At 37.5% G+C, this 13,932-nt stretch overlaps 1 protein-coding gene across 1 annotated transcript; it reads right to left on the bottom strand.

Annotated features, from left to right (window-relative positions):
- Nucleotides 1-1,196: 1,196 nt before the first annotated feature.
- On the bottom strand, nt 1,197-6,721 carry LOC140238620 (lysosomal proton-coupled steroid conjugate and bile acid symporter SLC46A3-like). The gene is made up of 2 exons (XM_072318521.1): nt 5,776-6,721; nt 1,197-1,339 (listed from the first exon to the last, which is right to left on the bottom strand). The coding sequence occupies exons 1-2, from the start codon at nt 6,719-6,721 to the stop codon at nt 1,197-1,199; spliced, it is 1,089 nt and encodes a 362-aa protein (XP_072174622.1).
- Nucleotides 6,722-13,932: the final 7,211 nt, after the last annotated feature.

Raw genomic sequence — 13,932 nt, 5'->3', positions numbered from 1 at the left:
AACCAAGTCTATAAGATTGTCCAAATACAGAAAGTCACAGGGACAAGGAGCAGGCAGTCTGACAACATGAGCAAGCTGCCAATTTCCACGACGCCTATGAACGACAAAGTTAGCATTATTAAGCTGATGATCGAAGGGAATGAATCAGGTTGAACTTACCCCGTTCTTCAGCCGAGTCTAGTCGTGAGATAAGGTTTCTACCAAGAGGTTCCGGTAAAGTGCGCAGGAGGCCTACAGCAGAAGCTATAGAGATTGGAGGTATAATCTATATATGATTCGATATACCCTATTAATACAGTTCTGGTTGAGGTGAGGATTTAGCTTTTCATGTTTTGCGAAATATTCAGAAACCACTATGAGATGTCAAAAAGTATGCAATTCTAAGGGGTATCAAAAGTTTATTTGATGAAAATCGGTTTTGAAATGGCTGAGATATCCAAAAACAAGGTGACCCAAAGAGATCCTTATAAAAAGCGTGGCCTGTGGCACTTTTTTTTTTTTTTGATATCTCAGCCATTTGAAAACCAATTTTCATCAAATAAACGTCGTTGAATCCTTAAAATTGCATGCTCTTTAATATTTCATAAGAGGTTTCTCATTATCTGACTTAAGAATGTTATAAACCTGAATCCCCACCTCAATCAGTACTGTACAGTCCTTTTAAACTGCAGGACGTTTACAATTCAATGGAACAGCCTGTGAAAGTATATATTTGGCACTCTAAAAGCATCTGTAGGGTATTTGTCAAGCGGATATATTTTGATATACCAAAAGGTTTGAGAATGCGCTGTAAAATACGTATCACTACACGAAGCATTGATAGATATAGATAACGCAGTACATGTACATGTACCACAACGCAATGTCGATAACCATACAAAAGCAGCATCGGAGAGTATATTTCTACTTGAAAATGAAACGCAACTATCATCACCATTCCGAAAGACTACAACAAAGAAAAAATATTTTCTTTTATTGTCACATATTTGTTTATCTCAGTTAACACCATGACAGAAGTTACTGTGTTAAATTGAATATTGGTTGTATATTCTCTACTCTTTAAACACTGAGCTTCGACTTAACTACTCTAGTACTTGTATAAGTTATGTTTAGATCATACTTTTGAAGGTAAGGCGTGTGAAGTCTCGTCTGCAAATAATACAATCCGATAGGGCTGTTGCACTGTCTATGAAACTTTACGCACCAATGAAGGCAAGCTGGATAGTGTTTTCTGCCAGGGCGCAGGTGATCAGCTGGGCGATAAACGAGATGAATCCAAAATGAATCAACCAGTGCTCGGAAAAACACTTCAGTAGAGGTTTGGTAACTATAGTCGCAACTGAAATAGGAAAATACGTTCATGTACAAGGTGTTACAAAAATAAAACATATCCGAGTTCTGATCCTTATTTGTTCAAGAACTATGTATCAGATAACACCAATATTCTTATGACCAATAGCTGATTCGTGTACAATTTTGTTAGAGGTGGTTTAGAAATGAAAGTATAAATCAGTTTTACTAAATTCAAGATTAGGTTATGGTTCAATATTCCTCTATTATCAATCCTCTTTTTCAAAACTTTAACTTTGCACAAAGCAGGGGTCAGTGGGTATGCATGGGAGAGTGTGGTTTATACACCCAGACAATAGTCCTGGACAATGACCGGGGTTAGAATGTTTCATTTTTTATTCATGAGGAATTATGCCATCACAGCTAGAGCTGTATTTATCCTGTAATGTATAGTGTGTGTCATCATGTGGAAACATGTACTTATTTTGTCCATGTGGATGTATTTTACCCTTTACCATGAATTCAGACTAGCAGTGCCCAGGGCAATTCATCGTGAATTATTATGAAGCATTCATGGAGCAAGATACCAGAAGCCTATAGTCAGAAGAGCTCTGAAAAGGTGGAATTCATGTCCATTGTTCAGGGTTATAGTAAGCATACACTCAAATACACATCATTAGTTCCTGTCTAAAGTTCAGGTTTTGTATAGATCGAGGGTTAGAATATGACTATAATCTGGAACCTAAGTCTAAAATTAATGGTAGGTTTTATGAAACTGATTGTGCTTTCATACTCGAACCACCTCCAACTATACACTATTCAGCTTTTACTCTTTTACTCTTTTTGTAAGACCTAGTATGATCATACAAACGGTGGGCCATACAAAATATGATGCATGCCGCATAATAGTTTGCGTATTTTAAATCGCAAGAGGACAACATGTTACTAAAATCTTTTTTATATCGGTCTACTGTATTCAGCCTAAAGCGTTGTTTGTCAAATTCATGTATATCATGGGAGTGAGACACTGCTGGTGTAACTTTGTTTCCATATAATTTGGCCAAAATAAGCAAAATATACATTAGAATAACCATGCATTGCTTTAGAAAGAAAAGCAAATAAACATAATTATACAGTGATAATGATTGTACATCACTGTGCATGTGATGACGAAGCTCAGTGATTTTATTTTGAAACACACTTAAAGCACATAAGCACTTTCAGAAGTCCAAAAATGGTGTCCAAAATGGCCGCCATTTCTAGTTTTTCCCATAACCCTCCAACTAAGTAACCGCGATAAGCATTTAAATGTCTAAATATAAAAGTTATATTTTGAGACATAAGGAACCCAATGAAATACTAATTCAGAGATCATGAAGCACGTAAGTACCAATAAAATCACGCGAGTTCTTCTCGAAAACGTTGCTCAAAATGACCGAAATTTTGTTTGATCAAAACATTGCTGTTTTTAGCCTGTTTCAAGAGACAAAGAAATTTAATATAACGTTAGAGATTCAACAACTCAGAAGGTCAAGTGGAATATTTCCCTTTAATGTGCACAACATGGGACGGCCTATAGGTTGGATGGGATGCATCTCTCCCCTCCCCCCCCCCCTTACACCGACAACATTATTAAAATTGCAATCATAAAAATGCAAAACACCCCTCGCTCAGCCCGTTTCCATAGACAAGTTTCCGAATATGTCATTAAAAAGTGTGCACCAGATCTTTCACTTACAAAATTTAAAAGTTAGTTCCCTCATATTGGAGGGTGATTTGCCCTTCCTAACCCTTTCACCGCTCACGTCCCCAATATAAATCAAATACCCCTTTGATTAACAATTCCTGAATATTACATCATCTTTGTGCAAATATAATTATTTTCATTTCAATTCAAGTGTAAAAGTTCTATTGTGTTGGAGGATACTGGGGCTATGAATTATTTACTCTTTGAAGATGTGCAATTTTCTCGATATGACACAAAGGGTGCAATTTTCTCGATATGACACAAAGGGTGCACTAGGCTGTTTTAAGTAAGCATTAAAATGCAAGAACTCTCTCCACAGTCGAAAGGGGTCCCTCCCCCCCCCCCCCCCCCCCCACATCCTCCACTCGCTCATTGCCTTGAATGTACTAGTCTTTATTCTACTTACACTTTTAAAAGAAAAAAAAAATAATCTACTATTTCATCAACAGTGCACAGCATATGAACCTCGAGATTTTTAGGTCTGAAAAAATTTCCCATTTGTGGGAGGGTGCTTCACCTCATACACCTCCCCCTCATATTTCCATAAATACATATTTTCTTACTTTTATGACAAAAAGAAATAACAAATGTTTCACCAAATGAGTGCTGTAAATCTCTGAATTTCAGATTGGAAATGCCAAAATCTCCATTGTATGGGAAGAAGTATTCTCCTCCCACACTCCCCCTCCCTGACACTTTCCATAATATGCATTTTCCTAACTTTTTTTAAATAGGAAACAAAATCAATCGGATACTTCACCAAATGGGTGCAACAGATCTGAAAATACGAAAATTTAACTCGTGTGGGAGCGGGCAACCTTATGACCGCACACTTTCACTAATACTATATCGTTTTGTTCCCCTTTTTTTTTGATGAAAACAAAAATGTAATATTTCACCAATAGGGCATCACATGTCTGAATATCAAGTCTGAAAATGCAAAACCTCCCTCATGTTGGGGATGGGGGAATCCCTCTTCCACATCCTCCCGTTGCGCGTTTCCCTGAATATTACTTTATTATTTTTTTTTTTACTCTTCGATGGAAACAATTCAATATCTTACCAAAAGTTTGCACGATATGTCTCACTTTCAAGTGAAAAAAAAATCCCTCGCGTGGGAGGAGAATATTCCTCCTCCATGTACCAATAACTATACGATTGTCATATTTTCTGATTTCTATCTATTATATAATTCTATCTAATCTACATGAATTGAATAAGATAATTTAGACACTATGTTTTTAGGTGGAGCAATGTACTGCACCGAAGAAATTCACTGTCATGTGATAAATTACACATTGTTTTGAAGCACACATATACACTAATTTTGAATATGTATGTAACACAGACACCAAAAAGAATTGTTGTTATTTCCTAAGTGATAACTGACTGTTTCAAATCGAACTCACCTCATGTTAGACATCAAATACGTTGGTAATAAAAAAAAAAGGCTAGCACTAAATTTTCATCTCATGTGCTTGAGGTGACGAAAATACACCTCGTGGTAAAAAAAAAAAAAAAAATATTGACTTCTAGTTTGCTGTCAGTTTAGCAACAAATCTAATGGTGAAATATTTCAATCGTGACAGGGACACACTCCTTGATTTTAACATTAAATGTTTTTATTTGTGTACTTTACACATAGGAACTATAAGTTTCTTATACACTATACTGATATTTATTCACATAATTGTGAGAATGAATTGTTACTGCCTGCCATTTTGTATTTTGGGAAGAGCTTGAGCGGTTTTATCGATAATATACTTGTGTGCGTCAACATCTCTTAAATTGAATTTTATTGAGTTCTTCATCCTTAAAAACTGTTATTTAGACATTAATTTTTGTATCTGGGTTACCTGGTGGAAAAGTTATGAGAATTTCAGGAAATGGTGGTCATTTTGGACGCCATCTTGGATTACGGTACTTGTGTGGGTCAATATCTCTTGATATGTATTTTATTGAGTTCTTCAACCTTAAAAACATAATACAAGTATTATATTTACATATTTAATTTTTGTATTTGGTTTACCTGTTTGGATAGTTATAAGAATTTCAGGAAATGGCGGCCATTTTGGACGCCATCTTGGATTACGGCACTTGTGTGGGTCAGCATCTTTTGGTATGTATTTTATTGAGTTATTCATCCTTAAAAACATACTATCTTTAGACATTTAATTTTTGTATTAGGCTTACCTGGTTGAAAAAGTTATAAGCATTTCCGGAAATGGCAGTGTGTGTATTTTGAACGCGATCTTGAATTACGGTTATACTTGTGTGCATCAATATCTCTTGATATGTATTTTATTGAATTCCTCATGCTTCAAAACATACTTAGACATTGAAATTTTGGATTTGCGTTCTGTGGTTGAAAAGTTGTAAGAATTCCAGGAAATGGGGGCCATTTTGGGCGCCATCGTGGATTGCGGAAAATGCTCAAGGAGGATTTATGAGGACTTTTGTTATTTGTTATTGTAACCATATTTCTGGACCTATCCTGAAGAAAGAAAATCAGCTTGTTACCAAAAACGTCCAGGTTTGAGGCTATTTTGACACAATGCTCTTGGACTATTGGTGGAGTTTTGCTTTGTTTTGTTTTGTTTTTTTTTCTCGTTTTTTCGCTACTAGATTAAGCATGCGTTTGATACTTGTGGGTAGAACACAAGCCTCTCTTAACATCGATAAATTCTGGCATTAATAATATAATTATTTTAACAAAATGTATAGAATTTAGTTCTTACTTGCTGCAGGAAACAGAGCAACACTGGCATTAAAGCATCCCACAAAAATGGCTGTCCAACAGAAAGGTTTTCCGAGACCATAAATCACAACGACGTCGAAGATGCTCTCTCGTACAAAACGGACGAGGCAAATGATCATGATCAGAATGACGATTTTAATCCTCTTGCGTCTCTCGAAGCGTGTGCAGAACCCAGCCAGACTATCAAGAGATTTCTTTAGGATAGAACCTGCTGGAAGGGGCTCACGCTTAGGTACTGTTTCCAAGACCAATCCTGGCCATGTTGTGTAGGCAAGGTTGATGGCAGCCAATATTGTTGGGAACGCGAAGGAGACAGGAAAGTTATTAGAGTAACCGAGAATCAAGCCGCCAAGCATTTGACCGCAACCCCAGCCCGCCTCATACATAAGTGAGAGAACGACCATCCTCTGTGTCCTAGACTTTCCTACGGAAGAGTCAGCAACATAAGCCAGGGATACCGTTACGACACCTTCTATATCCCCACACAACCCAAGTACAGCGGCCGCCAAGAGAGTTAATGATAAGGGTAGGTCAAACAGAGCTACAAAGAGATAGATGAGAGGAGCAATGAGATGGCATACTACGCCTATGACTAGGATCGGCTTTCTGCCGATGAAACTGGAAGCAGCTACCAGGAATGACGCAGTTACAACGGGTGGAAGAGTGGAGAGGACTGCAAGCCACATGTTCCACCAGGCTGTCTCGGATTGTATCTGTTTTTCGAGAGGATCAGTGACGTCCCTATCAGAACAAGTGCTGTTCAGGTGGTAATCATTGATGGAGTAATTATAATGTTGCGCCAGACTGTCTTGTACGTAAAATGTCGTGAGCGTGTAGAGGGCTCCTTGGACTGCCGCTATCAGGAAGTTGATTGGTTCTGTCGCCACGAAGCGTGCCCTGCTGATGTGCTCTTCTGTTTCCCCCATTTTGTGATGCTGTTGCAGAGTAAAACACCAGCTATTCTGTTAATGACAGAATGAACATAGAATCGGAAACATTTTTATTCTCATTTTACGATTTGTCGTTAACTCACCACGAAACCAATTTCGTTAATTGTATTTGTGCGAGTGTGTCATGATGATTATTATAAACTATAGACTATCGGTATTTAAAGCGAATTGGTTTCATAACCTACCCTTTTCATTCTGTCCCCGACTTAAATATTGATAAAGAACCTGTTAATAGCAAATGATGATTAGAGTAATAGTGATAATAGTAACAATAACAATTTGTACTATGATTAACTTTTGTTATACTTTGAGCTTGTTTCCCTTACTGTTGAACAGGAAAAAAAATGAGTTGGAATTAAAGAATGGGACAACGCTAAAAACATATGTTTTTAACTCTTTCCTTAACGCTATTTTTACAATATTTGTCGAGCACTAACCTGTTGAATAAAAGTATGTATTCTTGGTAGTCTGTACAGTCCTGTGATCGCTTTCACTGCGTCTAACTTAAACCCTTGCGGCTGGGTCAGGTAGATGTCGACAGGTAATGTTATGGAGTGTAATCAGCTGGTAATAAGGCCCACGTATTTGAGGAGTTCACGGTGATTGTCTGATTGTGAACACGGCTTAACGGGTGCAGGCATTTGGCTGCAATGGAGCACCAAGTGGACGTTGTTTCGGTCCAACGACTTTATGTAGGACTCCTGCGATGTCTCATGACTGCCCACGTTATATTGACCCCCCCCCCCTCCCTTTCGCGGACTTTTCACAGGCCTTTGGACTTAGCCGAGAATGAAACGTTGTTTTGTTGTTGTTGTTGTTGTTGTTGTTGTTTTAACTTTTAAGCCATTACACTTATTCTTTGATTAACTGTCAACAAATTTCGCTATTCTGAAGAAAAAAAAAAGCTGCTGATGCATGGCCACAGTGTAACTGGCAAGTGTAGTAGTCGCGATTCTGAGGAGCTGCTGCTGCACATGCATCTCAAAACATGGTGAACACTCATTCACCGCGAAGTCTCTGAAACACGGTCGCCGTTGAAGCGTTGAGGGTAGGTCGCCATGTGTCTCCGAAAGGTTCCGGAGACGTCGCGGACATGTAGGCCTACATTAGTCTCCTCGACTCGGCTCCATCTTAACGTAATAAACGATCCGACGCGCCGTCGCGACGGCGCGTCGGATCGATGAGATTTCGATTTGTTTTTTTCATTTCAATTTATTTTCATATTTTCTCACATATATCACAATAAAGTATATACATACGAAAATTATACAAAACATAATTTAGATGAGACTTCATCGGAATGTACAGAAGTTTGATTTGGTATAAACACAAGGTCTGTATGCATGCGAATTAAACTGTGGTCATGATGCGAAAAAAATATGATGGGGCCTGCGTAAAAGCATTAGCTTGTACAGCCGCAGGTCCCGTGAGTAATCAGATTAGGGGAAGTTTAAATTCGGATGTTTTTTTAAGACCAGCTATAACTGGGAAAACCGATTAAAACAAACAAAACAAAAAATCCAATTAAATATATGTCAATAAATAAAAATACAGAAAGGTCACATGTTGCAAGCAGTATAACCTACTTAGTAAGGACATTGGTAGAACAACAACTGCAGAGATTCAAGTAGTCTAGCGGGCGACGTATTTTTAGCCTGAATCAGTCCTTGATTGGCAGTCAATAGAGGGCGCGACGATGTGAAAGTCAAGTTGACTAAAAATACGTCTAGCAAGAAACCTCCGAATAGAGACGTGGAACAGGGCGTGGCATGACAGTTGCCAGTCTTCAATATCCAGGTTTCGTTGGCTGAGCACCAATGTCAATCAAACCGTATTGCAGAACCCAAAGGAGTTCTAGTCTACTCTCCTAGGTATAATGCATATTGTCTTTCAGTGAAAACACAATTTTCCTGTCTCTTTCACACTATCATAGTATTTTGCCATTCTTTCCCATTCATTTTGATGTGTATAACATCTTACCTTACTTCAAATAAGAGAATGATAGCAGTAAATGACCACATGCATTTGAAAATTCATGAGGGTTCTGCACATGGAAACTACTCCAAAATTACTGCCGAATGCAAACCTCTCACTGTTGTTGTAAAGTCTACGAGATATTCACTGTCATTGTCAGTTATGAAAGTGTGATTTATGAATTTTTCCCATTGGCATTTCTTTATTCTAAAATACTTTATATTATTTTCATATCAAATCTATTCAGATAGTTGCTCAACATCAATTAAATCTGCCATCGAGATAGCTAATCACTATTGCCAAGCACATCTACATTAAACAGACATTTCGTGGGTGATCACACTGTCATGGGAAAATCCGTCCGTGGTACATTTTCTGTGAAAGGAGAAAGAAAGGACCTGCGACACAAAAGGATTCCTGCAAAGCCAAAGTGCCAGGGAAATATGGTGCATTCTTTGCAATCATGAAATTACGAGACGCCAGTCTCACAGAAGACTTGTAAGTACTGATTAACATTTTCAACTCAAATGTAGATAAGGACATCTCTCCTGGCAATTCGAAATGCATGCCTATGTAGAAAATGTGAAGCTGAAAAAATGAAATAACATTAACGAGCTAACCTATGTGGATGGTGTACACACACACAGCACACACACACAATGGGCAGAAACACGATATGTTACGAAACTAGAGCACAACGCACAAAATCCATGACCAGGTCAAAAGCGCCAGAAAAGACCCATGTGGCTCAAATGAAGTGTCTGATACCATTTTCAAGAGAAACATCTCGTTTAGAAGAAACCCATGAATTGTTTATTACGTATATTATACAAATTAGTTTAGATCTGTCTGAGATAAACACTGTCTGCCTTTTATGCCAAGATTCTAGAATTGTGAATTAAGAATTGTGTTCCTTGATGTCCTTTCCGAAGTTGTTCGAAGGATCGTTGATCCGAAGACAAAATAGGGTTCGTAATTCCGATGATGAAGTAAACTAAGCTGTCTGTAGTGAAAAAATGTGGCGATATAACATGGTAGTAGGATATTACGCAGTGAAAATTGAACAAAAACATGCACAATTTCCCCCCACACACGCACACGCATACACACACGCACACGTACTTAAAAACATACAAACACTACCGATACATACACTCACTGGCGAACCGGAATACGATCGTAATTTGTAAATTGTATTATTAATAGAAAAAAAAATAGGTACTTTTTTTCCTCTCCTCTGTATACTCATAATCAGGACGAGCCATATGTAACGAAGAAACAATAATTGCACTAAGAGGCCACTTAAAACAAAACAAAACAAAACAACACACACACACACACACACACCCACACACACATAGACACACACACAAGAAATGCCGCTATGACGACTGGTATGTTTCCGCCATAATGCATGGTTCACCTTGTAGGTTTATAGTACAATGTCTTGACGTGTGATGACAGTTTCACATAATACTTATCAGAAAAATATTAAAATGACAGGTTTATCACAAATGTGCTGAATGCTCACTTTCGTTAAAGTAGGTTTAATTGGGTGAATGACTATATTGTCTAAAAGTGCGTGTATTTGAAGAGTTGAGGATTTTTACTTAACTTTTGACCCTTTCATAAGTTAAGGGAAGAAGTGAAATTTAGTAGTTTCACTAGACCTTGAACCTTTTGACCTTTGACCTCATGGCAAGGTACTTCCAAAAGAATCTCATTGGGTAATACTTGCATACATTAAGTTTAAAGAAAAATTCTGCAAGCATCGCATCCAGATAAGAAGAAAATAGTGAAATTTGGAGTATTTGACCTTGACCTTTGATCCATGACCCATGCATTCTCTATATAATCACTGCCAGTCAGTGCATGCATATGTACTAAGTTCCATGAAGATATTTTGAACTATTTGTGAGATATGTGAGATTTGTGAGATAGTAACACTTATTTGATTTGATCTTTCTTCGTTTTAATCGGATCCCCCAGTTATAGTATGGTCTAAAAAATATCTGTACTTATGATTCCCCTGATCTGATTTTATCACGGGACCTGCGGCTCTATATAAGCTTGCTTTCCCGCAGGCCCCATCATATTTTTCGCATTATATTCTCAGTTTAACTCGCATATTTATATACAGATCTTATGTATACCAAGACAAACTTTGAACATTCCGGTGAAGTTCTATTTTGTACTGTGTTCTGTATAAATTTCGTATCAATTTACTTTATATTGTGATATATGTGAGAAATATGAAAATAAATTGAAATGAATGAAATGAAATATGGAGAGAAATTAAAATTCAACATTTTCACTTGAACTTTGACCTTTGACCTCACGACACAAAACTCTCTCTGGAGAATCTTCATTTGGTATAGTTCATGTATACACAAAGTTCAAGAAATACCTTCAGGCATTGCGTAGATATGGGGGAAATAGTGAAATTTTGGACATTTGACCTTTTTGACCTTTTGACTTTGAGCATGTGTGCCCAAAAGTTGACAGTTGATAGGCATAACGTCACCAACTCGTACATATACATGGCTGCCAAGTTTCATTAAAGGCATAATTTACCATTAGCAGATGAAAAAATAACCTAGCATTAGTGCTTAAAATAGTTCTAGAATGTGAGTTAGGGATAGAAACAACGACAGTAAAAATTTGAATCAGTAAAATCGAAGTTAAGTACTGTTAAATATACGAAACGTGAACAGTAGTTATAATAGAAATGTTTCCAGACTTTAGGAGAAATTTTCCGAAGAATAATGTTTCCCAGAATATGGCGAAATAAAGGATTATTGTCATACCTCCAAGGATGTACGGTTTTGAATAGGTAATAATAAGAAATAATCTCCATTCGATAAATCATTTCATCAACGCTCAGAATTGACAGTTCCCATTGGGTAGCAGAAGGTCTTGCAGCTTTAGACTTTCGAGAGCAGGCCGGCAAGGATGACGAAAGCAGTTTCGCCCTTTATATTGGTGCACTAACATTTATATCAGATTTCCACTCTTCCTAATGAGCGATGGTAACAAATAACCTCGAATTAACATGAAATTTATGCTACGGATCTGACGTCACCGTTTTCACCTTTTTCGTGTCTCATGCATTTGATTCCTCTCACCCATAACACAAGTCTCTTGGTGGAAACTTCGTGATATCGCTCATTGAGAACGTGCAATAATTAACTGGTATGCAAGTTATATTACTTGAGCATTGTTCTAGACCAAATCAATGTCGTAAAAGTATACTTTTGGGATCTTACCCTGTTTGAACTCAAACCCTGCACATAAGGCTGACAAAATCAGTTTCATCCAGAATATTGCTGTAATAAAGGGTCTATAGACCATTTCGATATTCCGAAAATGAAATAAGGCTCATAATTCCTAAAGTTTGTTGATGGCCTGAAAATGAAATTGCGTTCGTTTTCTCGAAGGTTCGTTAATACGAAAATGAAACAAGGTCCTGTTTTCCAGTGATTCATTAATTCAACATGTAATAAGGTTTGTTAATCCCAGCATGAATCAAGCTTCGTCAATCCAACAATGAAGGTTCGTTAGTCCGAACACTATTTCTATTCGTGGAGAAGCTGGTGCTGTCGAGAAGAGGGATGGTCATCGTTTCTGTAGATTAGTTATAATGATGGAAAGGGGTGATAATGACCAAGGGTGCACACAGTATTCTTTCAGAGGGTATCATCAGTACACGCATGCATGACCTTTTTTTTGGGGGGGGGGGGGGAGCCCTAAGGTGGCCTCTTGTAATATTTGTTCTACGTCATGCATGGCCCATCATAATGATGCCATTAGATGACTATGGGAGCATACGGCGGAGAGGGAGAAATTGTTTATGTTTCCGTGAAAAATGCAATTTGCAAATTGTACGATTGCATTCCAGTTCGCCAGTGAGTGTATTGGGGAGTTTGTGTATTTTCCACATTCCTCTCTCTCTCTCTCTCTCTCTCTCTCTGTGTGTTCTCGTTCAATTTTCATTGCGTAATAGGCCTATCATACCTTTTGTTACGTTCAAATTAATTCAAGTTTTATTTCATTTTTTCGAAAAGAAAAAAAAAACATTTCACTTTTTTGCTAACAGAAAATAAAGTTGCATAATCAAAACAAAGTAAATTGAGAAATATAATTGTGGAACCTTGGAGTAACAATAACAACATATTACAGTCTTTTGTCTCTGAAACAAGTTCACTTCATTTTCGGAATTTGAACTTTATTTCGTTGTCGAATTACCGATCCTTCGAATACTTTCGACAAAGAAAATGAAAGAACACAGTATTAATAAAATCATGTCGAGAAAGATGGGAAAAGTTTATTTCTGACAGATCTAAACAAAAATGTCTCTACGTAATCAACGATAGCTTTCCTCTAAACGAGATATTTCTGGTGAAAAAGGTGCCAAACGCTTCAGTTGAGCTACACGGATCTTGACGGGTGCTTTGGACTCACTTTCCCAACATGTCGTTTTTTGTGCATCATCCACAAACTTGTTGGTGTTACTCAATTTAGCTTCACGTTTTTCTGCATAAGCATGCATTCCGAATGGACAAAAAGAGATGTCCTCATCTCCATAATTATTTGTGTAGAGAATGTCAATCAGCATCGACTTCCCACCACAAGTACACCTGTACCGCCATCTCAGACTGGCGTCTCGTAATTACGGATTGCAAAGAATGCACTATGTTTCCCCGGGCCTTTGGCTTTGCAGGAATCCTTTTGTGTCGCAGATCTTCTCTTTTACCTTTCACAGGAAATGTACCACGGACGGATTTTCCTATGACAGTGTGATCACCCACGAAATGTCTGTTTAATGTAGATGGTGCTTGTCAATAGAGATTGTTATCTTGGCGGCATACTTAATTGTATTTTGTCAAATATCTTAGTAGATTTAATATGAAAATATAAAGTACTTTAAAGTGAAAAACATACCAAAACATAACAATGGGAAAATTCATCAATCACATTTTCAAAACCGAAAATGACAGTGAATATCTCGTAGACTTTACAACAACAGTGAGAGGTTTGCATTCGGCAGTAATCTTGGAGTAGTTTCCATGTGCAGAACCCTCATTAATTTTCAAATGCATGTGGTCATTGACTGCTATCATTCTCTTATTTGAAGTAAGGTAAGATGTTATACACATCAAAATGAATGGGAAAGAATGGCAAAATACTATGATAGTGTGAAAGAGACAGGGAAA

Source organism: Diadema setosum, chromosome 15 (assembly GCF_964275005.1).
Source record: "Diadema setosum chromosome 15, eeDiaSeto1, whole genome shotgun sequence".
Classification (NCBI taxonomy): Eukaryota; Metazoa; Echinodermata; class Echinoidea; order Diadematoida; family Diadematidae; genus Diadema; species Diadema setosum.
The sequence above is the reverse complement of the archived record's forward strand: the minus strand, read 5'-3'. Positions and strand labels throughout refer to the sequence as shown.